The 19,839-nt window shown below is 38.2% G+C and overlaps 1 protein-coding gene across 1 annotated transcript in view; it reads left to right on the forward strand.

Annotated features, from left to right (window-relative positions):
- The window catches only part of LOC145271287 (uncharacterized), a 126,969-nt gene that overhangs the window by 20,517 nt on the left and 86,613 nt on the right, over nucleotides 1-19,839 (forward strand). Inside the window, exon 3 of the mRNA XM_080126838.1 lies at nucleotides 15,312-15,335. Coding sequence (XP_079982964.1) covers nucleotides 15,312-15,335 — 24 coding nt within the window. The remainder of the gene's footprint in view (nucleotides 1-15,311; nucleotides 15,336-19,839) is intronic.

A 19,839-nucleotide genomic window follows, 5' to 3' on the forward strand; every position in this document is an offset into this window, starting at 1 on the left:
TTATAAGAGATACGAGAATAAGTCGACCGAAAGCACGAGTATCGGCCGCTTAGTTAAATGCTAGTTGTCTGGAATACGCATTAGTGGAAAGGAACATCTAACAGGGATCGCATGTTAGGAAGAAGATAAGCACCCTTAATGTTTCAGAAGAAAAGCACAAGAAGGAAGAATTCTTCAGAATGTCTTCTCGTTAATTCGAAGGACACCAACGGTAGTGGTGTGCACGGGCGGAGACAACCTTCTGTAGCCGTCATAATTGTTGACGGGAGAAACTATAAAATTCGGCAGAAAAGCCGGGAGGTCTCAGTCAAGAATGGTTGACTGGAGAATAAGTAGACTTGGAGGTCGATAGAGTGGGCGATAATACCTATGACAGGTAGGGCCATGAGAACTCTGGTGGTGTGGTCGCTTAGGGAAGATGTCGAAAGTATCCGACAAAGATTGAGAGCCGTGGAAAACGGACAGAAGATATTAGCCTATGTAGATGGAGCAGTCTCTCCGTACTCAAAATGAACTTCGAGCGACACTTGTCACCCTTATCCAAACAATTTTTGAACTCCTGAAAGAAGGAAGTGAGTAAAAATCGGCAGAAAAGCCGGGAGGTCTCAGTCAAGAATGGTTGACTGGAGAATAAATAAACTTGGAGGTCGACATAGACGGGCGGTAATACCTATCATAGGTAGGGCCCGGGGAGCTCTGTTTGGTGTGGTTGCTGAGGAAAATGTCGAAAGTATCCGACAAAGATTGAGAGCCGTGGAAAACGGACAGAAGACATTAGCCTATGTAAATGGAGCGGTCTCTCCGTACTTAATATGAAAATAGAGCAACACTTAAGCACCCTTATTGGGCGTTTTGCACGCCTGCAGGAGGAAGTGTTAAAAATTCGGCAGAGAAGCCGGGAGGTATATCAGTCATAAAGGCTGACTATACAATCTAAGGGGACACAGGGTGTGCCCCTTCCCAAAATGCCACGGATGGGCATGCGCATTCTAGGGTTGAATGCCGCAAACATCCTCAAGTAATTGAAGTCTGTTGTCTGACGGTCCGCAGTGCATGATTTGAACCCTACGAACCACGAACCAAAAGAGAAAGATTACGAGATTAGCTCTATAGGGGTTAGAGCTGAGGTAACTCCGAAAGAAGGTGCTTCTTAGAATAGTCGAAAAGGGACAGTTAAGACTAGAGTAGTCTATCGGAATCGCCTGGTTATGATTAGACAGCTTACAACGTCAGTTGGACCACATAATTAAGCAGGAGTCAACGAGCGACCCTCCTAACTTAGTGATGGTGGGGGTCTGACGGGTGGAATAGGGGGTATAGAAGGGCTATTAGTGGTGGTGATGTGTTATTTGAAGAAGTGGATGTATGGAATTGAGTGTTCTAAATGCCTCTTGGCGACCCATGGCGCTGCGGGGAGCGGCCCTGGTCAGGAATCACAAGGGGTCAGAATTAACCCAGCCCAGCTACAGACGAGAGACGAGGAACCGCCCCAAATCCACCCCTACGACAAGAAGCTGAACCTACAGAATATTTTTAAACACTATTAAGTGATGTCAATGTAGGACTAATTGCATGCTTAATGTTCCAAAACGAAGAAAAAAAAAGAGACACTTTTCATTATTACCGATTTTGTTACACAAATTTTGTACTTATGAAACCACCACTACGAACTGTCATTGAACACTCTGAGTTAAGGCAGTAGCCATTTATATGAACTTTCAACTTCTGCATGATTATTTGTTTTGCATGTAATTCAGCAATTTCTCGCTTTCAGAATAGGCCAGAATTGTGTTATGAGATGAGAGAATCTCTTTGAGTGTTAACGGACATGGGGCGCCATTATCCTGTGGAGAGCGTCGCCCCATGGGGGGGGCGAATGTAACACTAAAGAGAGGCCACATCAGACCTGTAGGGTTGATGTGACGTTTCTTTTGGTTAAAAGTAATTTTTTGTTCCCGGACGATGATCGGGTTGAAGGAATAAAAATTATTATTAATTTTTTTTTGTGAATAAATTCTGAGCTAAGTCTGTTGTTGAGATGGCGGCGGCAAAAGTGCCTTTGTAACGAGAGGTTAAATCACATTCTAGACTTCAAAAGCGAAAAAGAATGCATAAAATATTTTAGCCAAAATGCACAGGCGTTTGATCTACAATGGCCGAAATCATAGTTGTGCAGTAGCCGGAGGGGTGGGGATTTCACACCCGCAATTGGCAAAACTATGAGCCAACTTGATCTGTGAATTTGACAAGTTGAAAAGTCGGGTTGTTTTTGATCTAAGAGAAACACACGCAGTGACTCGGCATTATGTTTTAGAACAAAGAATAGGAAAAAATGAATTGTCCGAAATTTCAAAACAATAATATGACGTATCGAGAATTGTCATTTGGTGAATCAGGTCGAATGAAAATTGAAGTTATGAAATATTTTTGCTCGGATGGGAAAATGTGTTGTCCGATAAGTTCAAAGCGACAAATGCATTCTTGGTCTTTTGATGTAAACAAAATGTCTGATATAATAGAACGGCCGACAACCAGAACTTAATTCAAAGATAAACTAAAATTCCTTTGAATTATCAAAGCGAAAAATGAGATCAATAGATAATTTTAAAACAAATAAAATCGCGTGATTTACTGGGTATGGAAAAATTCCATTAGTAAGCCAGGGAGGAGTTAAATAATACAACGTGTAAGTTGGGCGTTAATTAAGGGAGGAGTCAATCCAATTTTGGAAATGGACCAATGAAAAAGGGCCCGGTCGAAGTATAATCAACCAATGAGAAAAGGCCCCGTCAAATTATAATCAAGCAATTTGATTGGTCGATGACGAACATGGGTGTCGTCATCATTCAATAATTGTATTATAAAAGAAATAAAAAATCAGAGATTAAGTCAGAAGAGAAGAAGAGAGAGTCCGGAATCAGAGTCAAAGAGAGCTAAGTCTCGGCAGAATAACCTCTCCTCTCTGTTCCCCTCGCTTGTTGCCTGATAACTCAACGCTTATAACGTGTCGATCACTTAATGAGAATTACGCAAAGTCTGTGATACCGACCAGGTATTTCAACAACAGAAGCTCAGTTGTAGAACTAACTGCTTGCTTGAATTAATTGTCAACTATATGTATATTGTGTAAATACTTCTTTTATGAATTTCCGAACTATATATTATATTAACCAACCTCCGGAGTTTTGTTGCTGATGTGCGTTGATCCCTATATATGTGGATATTTCTTTATTTGCCATTTGTGACACCGTATCCGTCAACGAACACCCAGAATAACTAGACGATCCACGGAGAACAGGCCTTGAGGACCGAGCATCCGAGAAGAATCCCCAACGCCTTAACGAAGAACTCACTGGGTGACGCGACATACTAACGGTTGGCAGACCTGGTTGCCCAGTCAACATATCATAACTGTACCGATCAGGGTGCAGATCATAACTGGGCCACGATCAAGGGGTCAAGGACGTGTAAGGCAACACGTACAAGGTCACAAAGGAGCAAGAGACTAGTAGCAGATGCACCAGCCCAAATGTGACAGCAATACTCCATACATGGGCGAATGGTTGCCTTATAGTGGTACAGGATACTTACGGGTGTTAGTAGTTTTCTAGCTCAGTAAAGAGAGCCTACCTTTTTTGCAGCGGTCCTGTCGACGCTTTCAATGTAATTGTTCCAACTCATGTTTCCTGTGAACGTTAGGCCAAGCAGTTTGAAAGATGTACTCTCAGATAAAGAGTCACTGGCCATTGCTATTAGTGGCAGAGAAGGTTTCTTGTAATTATTAAAGGAAACCAGTTTAGTCTTGGCAGCATTGAATGTGACCATCCATTTTTGTCCCCATTCCACTACAGATTGGAGATCATCCTCTAGTGTTTTTGCCATTTCTTTCGATATGTGTTCATTTGTTTTCCTGTCATGCCTACTATAGAGCGTGGTATCATCAGAATGTATACCCATCTCAGAGGCAATTTTGTCGGGAGGTCATTAATAAATATCAGGAACAATAGAGGTCCAAGGATAGACCCTTGAGACACTCCCGCATTTATATCATATTGTTTAGATATACGATCGTCGAGGACAACCTGGATTTTTCTCTTATTTAAAAAGGATTTAATTATGTTAAGTATTCTACCAGTGATACCGTATGATCTAATCTTCTTGAGGAGACCCTCATGCCATACCCTGTCAAAAGCCTTAGATATATCTAGAGCTACCGCTCTGCCCTCGCCCGCTTTGTCCCGTTTGTATTTATGTGTATGTGGTGGGAGGGGGGGTCCTACTTAAACCCAATTTTAAAACATTTTTTATTTATATCAACAAATATAAAAAAGATAACAATATTAATAAAATTTCATTTGTGTCGAGGGACTTGGGGGGAAAAAAACAAACAAAAAAAACCTGGTTAGTAAGGCCCTCCTAACACTATCTGAAATGCTAGACCAGCCGTTTCACTCTGGTTTGTAAAGGAACCAGAGTTTTGAAAGCAACCTCTAAATGGAGGGGAGAGGGGGGGGTGTTCTAAATATCGGGAGAAAAGAAAAAATTGGCGGTGAGGGCGGGGGCGGGGGGTTATTGTTTTATTTGATTTCCTCCAAGTTGGGTTGAATTTCGAGAGGAAAGGGGGAAAAAAATAAAATTGTTTTTGGAGGCTGGGGTTCTTGGAGGCTTTCTAATAAAGAAAACAAGATTTATTTATGAAGGAAGTAGAATTGGAAAGGGGCGGGGCTCCGACAGAAACCTTAGAACCGAGCGCTCCACACCTTGGCGGGAAACTCGTATTCAAATTCGGCCCCTCTTCGTACACACAGACTTGCTAACTGTATTCATCTTCTTTCAAAAGCCACGCGATGCAGCCTTCTTCTGTCGCAGTTGATCTTTACCCATAGTTGGTGCTTAAAGAAAGCGATCAGATCCTGGTCAGAAAAGGGTAGCCCCCCCCCCCGGCCATCTTGCAGTCTCGACGTCCAAATCGCCATTCTCGCCAGGATTGCGATGTAGACCATTAACGTTGTCATTTAAAAAGAGTTAAAAAAGTTTTCAAAAGTCGATAAAACTGATTAAAAGTGAGATATTATTAATAATGTGTAGTAATGTATTTTATTTCAATATTCATAAACACTGAAACAATGTCGATAAAAAGTTGTTACTATGGCAACGAAAACATGTCCTTACAAAGAAAGAAAGAAAGAAAGAAAGAAAGAAAATAAAAGAACGGAAGGAAAGAGCAAAACGGAAGTTGTGTTTGTGAAAGTAAGTTTGGTGCGTTTCACGTAAATGTAAATCCAGGTTTTCATAAAACTCTAACCATGCGGGTTATAACAAAATCGAAGTAATGTAATTGTGAATTCAATTCCAGGTAACTGATTGTGTTCTGTTTTAATTTAAGTTTATTATAATAAATGCTTTATAAATTGTGTTTATGTTTTATGCTATTCAATGGCAAAGTAACCGTGATTCGTTTCAGCGTAAGTCCAGTCCAGTTTTTAGATAAATTCTAACCGGTGGTCGGTTTTAAATGTCTCCTGTGAACGGTCTGGAATGGTGTAAGTGAGTGGCGGTGGTAGGATGAATTTGTTAGAGAGAGTATACTTTACTACTTCCATTAAATGTAACCGATTTTTACAGTGGACTCTCACCAGACAGAATATAGGAAACTCTGATCAGCAAGATACTGGACAGCTAATAAGCCTATAACATACGACAGATGTCGCGATTCAGTTTGTGAATGATACGGCTGCACCAAATGTATGCAGGTGCAGTCCTATAAATGTCAAAGTCGGAGGGGAAAAAATGAGTTCACGTTTGATACGCCAACGTAGACCAGTACTGGCGGAGTTCGCAGCAATCCAAAAATGCATGATCAGTTGTTTCTACAGCCGTCGTCCCGCAATGGGGACAGGCCGGTGACTCCAAGAAACCAGAACTGCATTGTATATTGTTGAGGGGAAGCACATTTCGGGCCAGTCGCCAGGACAGAGAGAACTCTGAATTGTTCAGATGACTCGAGCCTGGTGCCCAGCTCCACGCGGAGTGGATCTCACTCTGCTGCCAACCCAAATGCACACATAGCGAGTCGTCGTTGGCCCCCCCTCACTAGATCCCTGTGGGGTTCCTTACGGGTGGCAGTCACAAGGTCGCTGGACCCTGGTAGTCGTTTTAGCACAGCTTGGCACTCTTTCAGGAAGGTTGAATCTCCCCATGGTCTGCAACAACTCTCGATAGTGGGGTCGAGAATGAGGTCTGGAAAGGCGGCAGTGTCACGGGGGGGGGGGGTTGATCGTCTTGAAAGTAGTGGCTTAGGAAGGCCAGCCTCTCGGCGTCTCGATGACACTTCAAATCCGGCATTCCCAAACCTCCCTCACACGGACCTTGAATCTAGGCCTGTCTGCTCACCCAGTGTCTTCCTCTGACTCAAAGGAGTGAGGACAAGAGTTCGACAAGAGCTGTTAGACAATCAGTAAAGGATAAGAGGGAAGACGTATGTGGCGCACGCCTCAGCTCTACCCTTTAAGGAAAGTTTCCTAGGAAGCCACGCATTGACCACAGCTGCCACCTTTGACCGTACCTCCGACCAATTCTTATCAAGCTAGAAACCCGGTCCGAATCACATGCCGAGGATCTGAACTGGGCCATCCATCAAGCTAAAAGGCGCCGGGAGGTTTGCATTGCCACTCCAGGCACCCAACCGCAGTCCGACCGACTTGCTGCAGTTTATCTTGATCCCCGTGATTCTTTCGTACTGTGCAAGCGCCAAGAAAAGCTAAGAACAGCATCTATTAACAACAGACATTTGATCTTAACCAAAAAGGCCAAGCACAAAATTGTTACGGACAGACCGACAGACCGACCGACGGTGTGACTTACAGAGTCACTTGCACACGACTAAAAAATGCATTAACTGTTGTATAATGTTGATATCAAATTAAGTTGGGGCACGGATAATGTTTGCAGCCCATTAGGTAAGGCGCCAACTGTAATTATCTCGTGTCAATTGTTATTATCTTGAATAATCTTGTCAAAAGTTGTTGTATCGGCGGGGTCTTTTTAAGATACATGGGGACATTCATATTTGATGAAGGAAGGAGAAAGACATTTATACTGCGGACTTATAACATATATTTAGAGAGGAGGGTTAACAGTTCTTTTAACACATATATTAGCAAGGAGGGAGGGATGTACATTACCTTTTTTAGTAGAAAGATGACATGAAGACCGCAGTTACAAAATGTGTTCTTTTATTACATTCGACCGGTCGCAGTGATAATGACATTCAAGAATTCTACATGATTAAAACTTCCTTCCTCGCTTTCTAAGGGAGACACTCCTCTGATTCGATCTAGACTGGACTCCGTCTTTCTCTGTCTGTCTGTCTCCCCATCGGTCCAATCTCACTAAAACTAGCAAACTATATTGAGAATTCATTTTCTGCCATGACATCATACGCATGTCCAAAAACGTGATCGACTCACGTGGCATGAACATGCTTGGTTCTGACCCTATTTCTGAACCTAATTCCGAGCCTTGGTCTATCTAATCCCATTTTTACTAATGTTTTTCTTACTTACAAGTGACTGAGCACTTAACAGATAGAAATAGGTCAAAATTATCTTGAAGAATCTCACCAAGCAGAGGCTGAGCCGTTAAGAGAGGAAAACGTGGCCATGGACTAGTGTTCTCTCTAATAATCTTGCTAAGAGTAACTGAACAATAAAGAGATGGCTGCATCATAGGACTAGGAAAAAAAACTCTGATAGCTAGTTTAGTCAAAGATTTCAATGTGGAATGCTTAACCAAATAAAAAAAACTATTTGAGCAGTTGACATAAAAATCTAAGAAACAAGAAAGGAGAGATATAATTGTTATGACTGATAGGATAATGAAAGGGAATTGAAAAAAAAACTGCACGAAAAAAAGAAAAAAACTCATAAAAAGTAAATGTATCTTGGACTAACATTATAACATACTAGCAAAGGTACCCGCACTTTACTGTATGCTTGGGTACTCGCTTTGCAGTGAGTAGATGCTGTAAACTATTTCTTAAGGTGTTTAACAATGTAAATATGAACGCCTTTCACTTACTGTTGCTTCATAGTCTTAACAAAAAAGAAACCCCCCAAAAATGGCCATCAATATCTTAACAATAATTTACACACTTTAAATGCACATTTAGAAAAAGAAAACAAAAAAATGGCCCCCAATGTCTTAACAATAATTTACACACTTTAAATGCACATTTAAAAAAAGAAAACAAAAAAAATGGCCACCTATGTCTTAACAATAATTTACACACTTTAAATGCACATTTAGAAAAAGAAAACAAAAAAATGGCCACCAATGTCTTAACAATAATTTACGCACTTTAAATGCACATTTAGAAAAAGAAAACAAAAAAATGGCCACCAATGTCTTAACAATAATTTACACACTTTAAATGCACATTTAGAAAAAGAAAACAAAAAAATGGCCACCAATGTCTTAATAATAATTTACACACTTTAAATGCACATTTAGAAAAAGAAAACAAAAAAATGGCAACCAATGTCTTAACAATAATTTACACACTTTAAATGCACATTTAGAAAAATAAAAATAAAAAACAAGCCACCAATGTCTTAACAATAATTTACGCACTTTAAATGCACATTTAGAAAAAGAAAACAAAAAATGGCCCCCAATGTCTTAACAGTAATTTACACACTTTAAATGCACATTTAGAAAAAGAAAACAAAAAAATGGCCACCAATGTCTTAACAATAATTTACACACTTTAAATGCACATTTAGAAAAAGAAAACAAAAAAATGGCCACCAATGTCTTAATAATAATTTACACACTTTAAATGCACATTTAGAAAAAGAAAACAAAAAAATGGCAACCAATGTCTTAACAATAATTTACACACTTTAAATGCACATTTAGAAAAATAAAAATAAAAAACAAGCCACCAATGTCTTAACAATAATTTACGCACTTTAAATGCACATTTAGAAAAAGAAAACAAAAAATGGCCCCCAATGTCTTAACAATAATTTACACACTTTAAATGCACATTTAGAAAAAGAAAACAAAAAAATGGCCCCCAATGTCTTAACAGTAATTTACATACTTGAAATGCACATTTAGAAAAAGAAAACAAAAAATGGCCACCAATGTCTTAACAATAATTTACGCACTTTAAATGCACATTTAGAAAAAGAAACAAAAAAAATGGCCACCAATGTCTTAACAATAATTTATGCACTTTAAATGCACATTTAGAAAAAGAAACAAAAAAATAGCCACCAATGCCTTTACAGTAATTTACGCACTTTAAATGCACATTTAGAAAAAGAAACAAAAAAAATGGCCCCCAATGTCTTAACAATAATTTATGCACTTTAAATGCACATTTAGAAAAAGAAACAAAAAAAATGGCCACCAATGTCTTTACAATAATTTACGCACTGTGATCTCTCATAGTCGAGTTGATCCTAGAGTTGCCTATTGGCCTTGATAAGTGCTAATATAGAGAGTAGAGAAACAGGGTGAGAGAGAGAGAGAAGATAGAGTATGAGAGAGAGGCAGAAGAGAAAGTTGTTCAATCCTCTTTCCCAAATTTGACTACTGTGCACCTTTGAGCTCTCATCGTCGAGTTGATCATCGATTGTCCTATTGGCCTTGATAAGTGCTAATATAGAGAGAAAAGAAACAGGGTGAAAGAGAGAGAGAAGACAAAAAGTGTGAGAGAGAGGCAGAAGAGAAAGTTGTTCCATCCTCTTTCCCAAATTTGACTACTGTGCACGTTTGAACTCTCATCGTCGAGTTGATCCTCGAGTTGCCTATTGGCCTTGATAAGTGCTAATATAGAGAGAATAGAAACAGGGTAAGAGAGAGAAGATAAAGAGTGTGAGAGAGAGGCAGAAGAGAAAGTTGTTCCATATTCTTTCCCAAATTTGACTACTGTGCACGTTTGAACTCTCATCGTCGAGTTGATCCTCGAGTTGCCTATTGGCCTTGATAAGTGCTAATATAGAGAGAAAAGAAACACGGTGAGAGAGAGAGAGAAGATAGAGAGTGTGAGAGAGAGGCAGAGGAGAAAGTTGTTGCATCCTCTTTCCCAAGTTTGACTACTGTGCACGCTTGAACTCTCATCGTCGAGTTGATCCTCGAGTTGCCTATTGGCCTAGATAAGTGCTAATATAGAGAGAATAGAAACAGGGTTGGAGAGAGAGAGAGAAGATAAAGAGTGTGAGAGAGAGGCAGAAGAGAAAGTTGTTCAATCCTCTTTCCCAAATTTGACTACTGTGCACGTTTGAACTCTCATCGTCGAGTTGATCCTCGAGTTGCCTATTGGCCTTGATAAGTGCTAATATAGAGAGGAGAGAAACAGGGTGAGAGAGAGAAGATAAAGAGTGTGAGAGAGAGGCAGAAGAGAAAGTTGTTCCATCCTCTTTCCCAAATTTGACTACTGTGCACGTTTGAACTCTCATCGTCGAGTTGATCCTCGAGTTGCCTATTGGCCTTGATAAGTGCTAATATAGAGAGAAGAGAAACAGGGTGAGAGAGAGAGAAGATAGAGTATGAGAGAGAGGCAGAAGAGAAAGTTGTTCCATCCTTTTTCCCAAATTTGACTACTGTGCACGTTTGAACTCTCATCGTCGAGTTGATCCTCGAGTTGCCTATTGGCCTTCATAAGTGCTAATTCAGAGAGAAGAGAAACAGGGTCAGAGAGAGAGAGAGAGAGAGAAGATAAAGAGTTTGAGAGAGAGGCAGAAGAGAAAGTTGTTCCATCCTCTTTCCCAAATTTCACTACTATGCCCGTTTGATCTCTTATTGTCGAGTTTATCCTCGAGTTGCCTATTGGCCTTGATAAGTGCTAAAATAGAGAGAAGAGAAACAGGGTGAGAGAGAGAGAGAAGATAGAGTATGAGAGAGAGGCAGAAGAGAAAGTTGTTCCATCCTCTTTCCCAAATTTGACTACTGTGCACGGTTGAACTCTCATCGTCGAGTTGATCCTCGAGTTGCCTATTTGCCTTGATAAGTGCTAATACAGAGAGAAGAGAAACAGCGTGAGAGAGAGAGAGAGAGAGAATATAAAGAGTGTGAGAGAGAGGCAGAAGAGAAAGTTGTTCCATCCTCTTTCCAAAATTTGATTACTGTGCACGTTTTAACTCTCATTGTCGAGTTGATCCTCGAGTTGCCTATTGGCCTTGATAAGTGGTTATATAGAGAGAAAAGAAACAGGGTGAGAGAGAAAGAGAAGATAAAGAGTGTGAGAGAGAGGCAGAAGAGAAAGTTGTTCCATCCTCTTTCCCAAATTTGACTACTGTGCACGTTTGAGCTCTCATCGTCGAGTTGATCCTCGAGTTGCCTATTGGCCTTGATAAGTGCTAATATAGAGAGAAAAGAAACAGGGTGAGAGAGAGAGAGAGAGAAGATAAAGAGTGTGAGAGAGAGGCAGAAGAGAATGTTGTTCCATCCTCTTTCCCAAATTTCACTACTGTGCACGTTTGAACTCTCATCGTCGAGTTGCCTATTGGTCTTGCTAAGTGCTAATATAGATAGAAGGGAAAGAGGGTGAGAGAGAGAAAGATGAGAATGAGGGTGAGAGATAGAAGAGAAAGAGGTGTAGAGAGAGAGAGAGAGAGAAATATGGTCATAGAGAGAGAGTTAGGAAAGAGGTAGAGAGAGAGAGAAGAGGGTGAGAGAGAGAAGAGAAAGGGAGTGAGAGAGAGAGAGAGAGAAAGAGTGAGAGAGAGAGTGAGAGAAGAGGGTAAATGTGCATCTTTTTTGTATAGTATGTAATGCTTTGGAAAACTGTGCACTTGGCTTTCCCCCCCCCTTCCCCCGGCACAAGCGGTTCTAATAAAATGTGCATCTATAGGAGATAATGGCGTGGAAGCGGTGCACTATTTTTGTTGGTTTTGAAGCTGCCTCTACCCCCCCCCCCCACAGTATAACAGTGGTATGACGTCAAGAGAAAGAGGGTGAGAGAGAGGGAAGAGTAAGTGGGTGAGAGAGAGAGAGAGAGAGAGAAAAAAGAGAAAGACGGTGTTGATTTTGAAGCGGCCTCCTCTCCTCCCCCCTTCCAGTTTAAGAGGTATGAGGTCACGTGGTAATATAGAAAATGGCTAATTATATTCTACCATAAATATTATGATATTTTTCTTATCGTCGAATATTTTTAAAGCTGATTTTTTTTATTCCTGTACATTTGTTCCTGACATTTTTCGTTAAAGTTCTTGTATAAATACTATTTTTAACCAGTTAATCACGTTGGAGACATTTTCATGAAGTTTAATAATATATATAACGAAGGAGAAGAGAAATTGCAAAAGTATCGGTGAAAAAAGTTGTTATTTACAATTGTTCGCCATTAGTGGATGTTGACGTCACGTCACGTGACATGACTAAGCGTTTTTTTTTTACGTAGAAAAAACATTGGATCATTCAAGAATTACGTAATGAAAACCATTACAATGACAGGTTTTTTTGGGCCCCCCTTGAAGATAACTGATACGTTGACCCACTTATAGTGGTCCGTTTGACGTGAAATTTCGATATTTGTCATCCGGGTGATCAACGTCCAATCTGATACCAAATTTGTCAACTTTGGTTGTGTCTGTCAAAAGTTTTAGCGTTACATACAAACATACAAACACACAGACGTTTCGCTTTTATATATATAGAAGACTAGCAGGGCTACCCGGCGTTGCTCGGGACCGTATAAACAATGAAAAAACAAAAGCAGATATTGAACATATGTTTTATTCTTAGGGGAGAGGAATCTTTCATCTCAAGTTTTAGCGTTACAAACAAACATTTGTCTTTTATATATATAGATAATGACAAGTTTTTTGGGGGCCCCCCTCGAAGATAACTGATCAGTTGACCAACTTCTAGTGGTCCGTTTGACGTGAAATTTCGATATTTGTCATCCGGGTAATGGGGCTTCGATATGATACCAAATTTGTCAAGTTTGGTTCCGTCTTTCAAAAGTTTTAGCGTTACAAACAAACATACATACATACATACATACATACATACACACAGACGTTTGGCTTTTATATATATAGATAACCCGGATATAAGAGACCCTAATATAACAGAAACTCGGATATAAAAGAGTTTGTTTTGATTGACAGTGTGATACTGTAAATCAGTCAAACAGGGGTGAGTTAGATAGTGAAGGGAATGATTTAATCTTGACCAGTCTAGAGACACGGCGTGTCCAGTCTGTGTCTGTAAGAGACACCCTCTATCTTATGATTTTGCTTTGTGTGGGCTGCAGGAGAATTGTACACCCACACACACATGCACACGAATGCTACTACTTTATATATATATATATATATCTAGAGAGAGAGAGAGAGGTAGAGAGAGAGAGAGAGAGAGAGAGAGAGAGAGAGAGAGAGAAAGAGATAGATAGGTAGATAGATAGATAGATAGATCGTGTGCACCATCCCTAGGTGGGGAACCATCATCATACCAGGTTTGGTCATGATCACACACTGCACACATACACAGATAAACTCTAATTTGCTCCTGCATTAATTTCACTGATTTCGAAAAATATGTTTAACATTTAAAACGTTGCTCTTCAAAAATGTTTCGGTGAAATTTCTGAAAATAGAAAAACACGTACATTCTCGCTATTTAAACGGTTAACTGGCATTTCCTTCTTACAAAAATGCCCTAGTGACCCCTAAAGGTTGTTCTTTTTTTTTTTTAAATAATTTATGGATAAACTTGCGCTAAACACATATGTTTAGCTCAACAATTTTCTTTAAAAATGTTAAGAATGGCTTTCAGAATAAACTACCCCAACCTCCTTATGTTAAAAATGGCTTTCGGAATAAACACCCCACACCTGCCCATGTTAAGAATGGCTTTCGGAATAAACACTCCCAACCTCCCAATGTTAAGAACGGCTTTCAGAATAAACACTCCCAACCTCCCAATGTAAAGAATGGCTTTTGGAATAAACACTCCCAACCTCCCCATGTTAAGAATGGCTTTCGGAATAAACACTCCCAACCTTCCGATGTTAAGAACGGCTTTCGGAATAAACATTTCCATCCTCTCCATATTAAGAATAGTTTTCGGGATAAACAATCCCAACCTCACTATGTTAAGAACGGCTTTCGGAATAAACACTCTCAACCTCCCTATGTAAAGAACGGCTTTGAGAATAATGTAAAAAATTCGACTATGCTGAATAAGAAAATCTCGTTTAAATTTTACAGATGCGCGTTACTAATTTCTGAAAAAGAAAGTGAATTTTGTTTAGCTGGGTGGAAGTGTCGGTCCCAGAAATGTAGATTTGTTTATCATGCGCACGTATAAACATAGCCGCCAGTGAATTACAGCGCATAATACAAGTCTTTGTATCTCAAAAACTACTTGTCTGCAAAATGTAAATAATATTTTCTTGTTCAGCATAATCGAAAACTTATAAAAGTTGTTATTTGGTAAATATCCAGATCCGCTACAACAGAACACCGACCACTCTAATTTGTTTGTTTTTTTTACAGGTAATTGAGGTCGCTGACAACGAATCTGATAGTCAAACTTGGGGCAAATTTACAGTTTGCATGGTATTAACCCCCGAACCAAACAACCCCCCCCCGCTCGTGCCCCCAATGTAAACAGTAAAATCTTCGGAAAATGTTAAATGGTGTTCTAATTGGTAAATGTTGGTGCGTTACTTTTTTAAAATTTGAAAATTCTATGTTCCAAGAAAAAAAACCCAGATAAATTACCCCCCCCTCCTACTCCAACTTGAAGTGCTTTCCTTTTCTTGTTTTATTTCTTTTTCAGCTAATTTTAAATTTTCCACCCAAAAAGTGCTATGATGTATTTTTGAAAATTAGAAAATTCTATGTCCTGGGGGGAAAAAAGCCCCTCCCCCAACGTAGTTTGCTTGGTGAAGCCGTCGTTTATGCTACAGCGTGCATGCGCGTAGCGTAAACGGAAGCTGCAAAATGGTGGAAAGTAGTTCGTGGGTTCAGGGGTTAATACCATGCAAACGGTAAATTTGCCCCAAGTTTGACTATCAGATTCGAGATTCGTTGTCAGCGACCTCAATTACCTATAAAAAACAAATTAGAGTGGTCGGTGTTCGTGTTCGGTGTTCTGTAGTAGCGGATCTGGATATTTACCCGTTATTTTAAAGAAAATTGTTGAGGTGGACCTAATGTAAACATTTACCAAAAAAACTTATGCAAGTAGGTAGAAGAGTATTTTATCTTGCCTTTGGTTATTTTTATTTGTCGTATATTTGTTTACCTTTTATTTTAATATTTTCATCTTTTTTTTCCCTTCATATTTAGTTTGTCTGGAAGACTGGATTGCCGGTAAGCTGACTTTTCTTTGCTTTTTCATGATAATTTTTAAAAACAAGTCTTTTTTTTTTTTTACTTTAATATAAAAATACGTTTTGACACTAAACCACCAGATTTTACACATGTCTATATCGTTTTCCGTGATTGAAAAATATTTGTGACATGACAATTTACGTAGGCACCATTTGTTTAATTCTAAATTCAATATTTTTTCGTTATTTAAATATAGAAGCACCTGTATATGTATATTTATATTAAATGTGGAAATAAACTTTTGTAAAAAAGTCGTTTATTTAGTATTTCAATGTACAAAAAAATCCATAAACATAGATCGAACGCAACTATTACTCAAACTGAAATATTTTCTGTGTGCTTTTTTTAAATATTTTTTAATGTTTTTTAAATGTTTTTTTTAATGTTTTTTTTTAATGTGTTTTAAATGTCTTTTTTTGTTTTTATCTTCTTTTTATGTTTCTTTAAATGTTTTTTAATTTTTTAAAATGTTTTTTAATGTTTTTTAATGTTTTGTTATGTTTTTTAAAAATGTTTTTTTAAATGTTTTTTTAATGTTTTTTTTTTTTTTTAAATTTTTTTTTTTCACTTGATTAAATTATAATGTTGGGTTTATATTGCTATCTGGTTGACAAGAAAGTTCTTGCGGTTTTTAACTTTTAAATTCATATGAACATATCTCAGCTCAAACAAAAATTTATTGATCGAAATAAACACTTTTTTTTCTGTTTTATTTTACTTCAATCGAAGTTCTCAGAAATCAAGGGGCCCACAACCAGGGGCTAACACTTGAACTCTATATGAGATACATAGATATTCGAATGTTCCATTAAAGTTCTTTATCTTTCAAACACTGAGTTAGTAAAGAAATTGAGAACATAAATTTCCTCTCCCCAATTAACAATTTTCATATGTTGTAGTATATCTTTCATGTTGGTCTCATGGTCTTACTGGATTTCATGGCAAGAATTTATCTAGTCTGGTGGAGTATCCAGCTTGGTGCGAATACTATGTTATTTTGAATATTTGGTCAGGGTTTACTTCTTTGGAAAAAATATCCTCATGCCAGATTGTTCTGACAAACCCCTTTATAGAGAGATCTTAGACACCCGAGGATAGTGTCTAGTAGGCATTCAAGTTCTCTCCGGTAAACACCAGAATCAGCACACTTGTGCCAACGCAAATAAACGTAAAAATCTTGTGTTCTGGTGATGAAGGCGTTTTTTATATTAGTAGGTGAGAAGTTTGGAGACTATGGCGGATGAGGCAGTTTCGTAGAAGAATATGGCCGAACAACAATTACTGGGTTCCATAATATACAACATACGAGTCAAAATAAAACACCACCACTCCACGAATTGAAAAGTTATCCAACAAAATCGGAAAAAAGAACAACTGCGTCATGTTTAATAAGACGTGCTTGAATGTACACACATATATACAGTGGCGTAGCATCAGTTTTTGCCGCCTGAGGCGGTTGCAAAATTTGCCCCCCCCCCGTCCTGCTGGCATATAATTACATGTTTTGCCCTCCCCCGCTAGCACATAATTACCTGTTTTTGCCCTACCCCCACACTGGTATATAATTACATGTTTTACCCCGCCCCAACTGGTATATAATTACATGTTTTGCCCCGCCCCCACTGGTATATAATTACATGTTTTGCCCTCCCCCCATGCTGGTATATAATTACATGTTTTGCCCTCCCCCCACGCTGGTATATAATTACATGTTTTGCCCCGCCCCCACTGGTATATAATTACATGTTTTGCCCTCCCCCCATGCTGGTATATAATTACATGTTTGCCCTCCCCCATGCTGGTATATAATTACATGTCCCCCCCCCCTCTGGCATATAACAACCTGCTAAAACCTTTCAAATTCCCAAAAGCCCTCAAAATATTTATTTACATTTGAATAACAATAAATATTAATCGCAGGGGAATTATGTAAACATTAATATGAAACAAAAGAAACCAAATATTTTTTTTTCAAAACCAAAACGTATAAAAATTCAAATCATAAAAAAATTAATTTTTTATTTACGTTTATGTTGTTTCGGACATGTTTTTTCCTTACATACACACACCCACATACACACACGCACGTATATACATATCCACGTACACACATGTGCACATTGGTGACGTCACTTCCTTTTAAGTGAAATCCAGACATGCGCAGTCAGAACACTAACCCCAGTATAAAAGTCAACAACAACGTTCAACTTCCTCTTTCTTCCCTTTTGGCTTGGTTTGTCAACCAGACAAGTTTGCGTCCACAGCTTGTGGCCTGAAGACACTTCCACGTGGCCGACTGCTACCATGCACGCGCGGCTTTACTGAGGTCAACCCCCTCTCTCTTTCTTTTTCTACATGCTGGACTGCCATTTTTCTTTCCCCTACTTTATTCCTCTTTTTCCACGCGCGTAGTCATCAATGACTGAACTAAACACGTGTTCCACCTAAACCCTTTATTTTCAACAGAAAATAAACGACATGTTTATTTTATTCAGCAATTGAGTTTTGTTTCCTTCCTTCTATTCATTTCATTATTTTTTTTTTGTAGCGAGTTAGGATTGTTATATCCTGGCCTGCAATAAATTTTCGCCAAATAACATGGCTGTATCAAAGAGAGGATAGTCCAATGTAGTTTTCTTTTCTTTTTCTTCATAATGTTATTATTATTATTAAGAAGTCGAGCCTCCCGAAGAGAAAAAAGTGTCTTGTATCCGTGCTCTTTGAAATCCGTGTGTGTAATCGCTCAGTTTAAGCGCAAAATTTAAGAAATTTGTTGTTGTTAATAATGTTTCAATCCTTTTAAAAATAGTTTTAAAAAAAATGTTTATGAATTGAAAATAAGGCTATAAATTTATTTTTTATGAGAGAACCATTGCAAGGCATCAGTCGGTTGATAATTTACAAACATACTTTTCGCACTTTATTTTTCGGCAAAGCTATCAAAATTCATTTGTCTGGCTCATGTTTGATCGAAGGTAGTTTTTATGAGCTTCAGTTTCGAGAATGAGTGCTCACAGCTGGCAACGCTAATAGCTCGGTTAAGGAAAATGCGCAGCAAGATCTCAATATTAATAAAATTTAAAAAAATGTATATATGTATAAATATTTTTAACCTTTCTATTAATTTAAAATTTTAAATAAATATGAATTTAAATATGAAAGGTAATAATCATAGTGGGGGTGATAAGTAGTCAAATGGATTCATCCTAATCTTATAAATACAAGACTGATAAATTAAAAATATATATCCATTTTTAATTTGGAAATTGATGAATCACACAGGTAAGGAATTCATTTTTATAGTATGAAAAGGTTAGTAACTGCAATTAAGAATAGGAAATTGGATCAAATGTTTGTAACATGTCTGCTTCCTAAGATTAATGGAGGTGGTGTTCGATCAACACTGCTGGGGAGCCATGATGTAATATACTGTTTTGTTTTTAAATCCCCGAAACAGTGTTTCATGGTAAACAACTGATGATCCCTTAAAAATAAATTATTAGTACTATAGTAAATTCGAGAGCGAGTTGATGCAGTGATTGCAGGTGATTAAATAACTTACTGACTATATTGGATCCTTGGAGAGGCATCATCACTATTGCCCAGATCAAAGTAGTTCGTCTTTCCCCTCTCCCTAACAAGTCCCCCCACTCTCCCATAGAAGACCGAATAAATATATAACAACTATTTTGACCTGACATCCTTATTAACTGGATTAAACACACCTACAAATACAACTACCATCACACTTAAATAATGGTTTCTCCCCAGTAACATTCCTCCTATTCTCATTGGCTGTTACCTTGAAATTCTATTATTCCGGATCATACAAAAAAAAATGAATACATCAGCCCTTATTCAAGATGGCTCCTCGATCTTTCTTTATTCCGTTATTCATTTGAATTGATAAAAAAATATTGTTGGATCAATCGTCAATACTTATGAGATGAAAATTTGAACGAATCTCTGGTGTACGGCTATGAAATTGACACCCACCCTAGGAACATTATAACTGAAAACTGATCCTCGACGATAAAAGTCATAAAAACATTTTTTTTTTATTGTTCATATATATATATTTTTCTGAAAGTTAAGTTTGAGTTTAACGTTAAACATAAAAAATGTCACTTGTGGAATTTACAGACGGGGGATATTACATAAACTTTTCCTAAGAGAGTTTTCATTTCCCTTTTGTAGGGGGGGTCATTATTTAGACCGTGTTTCGTTATTGAAACCAACTAATTCAAAAAAATTTCGACAATCACGCATGCACGTCTTTTTTTTTTTACATAGGCATCACCACATTATCAAGGCAAAGAGGCCACTCAAGGATAAGGGTTAAAAAGTGTACAGTAGAAATTGGACAATATAGTAATCATTAGTAATGAAAATTTGGTAAATTTGATAACTTATATGGAACGGCTCATCAAGAACTTATTTACGTTAGACTTGAAGACAACCATATTGTAGTCAGCCGGAAAGC

The sequence above is a fragment of the Euprymna scolopes genome, chromosome 46, assembly GCF_053919585.1.
Source record: "Euprymna scolopes isolate OS-2025 chromosome 46, ASM5391958v1, whole genome shotgun sequence".
In the NCBI taxonomy this organism is placed as follows: Eukaryota; Metazoa; Mollusca; class Cephalopoda; order Sepiida; family Sepiolidae; genus Euprymna; species Euprymna scolopes.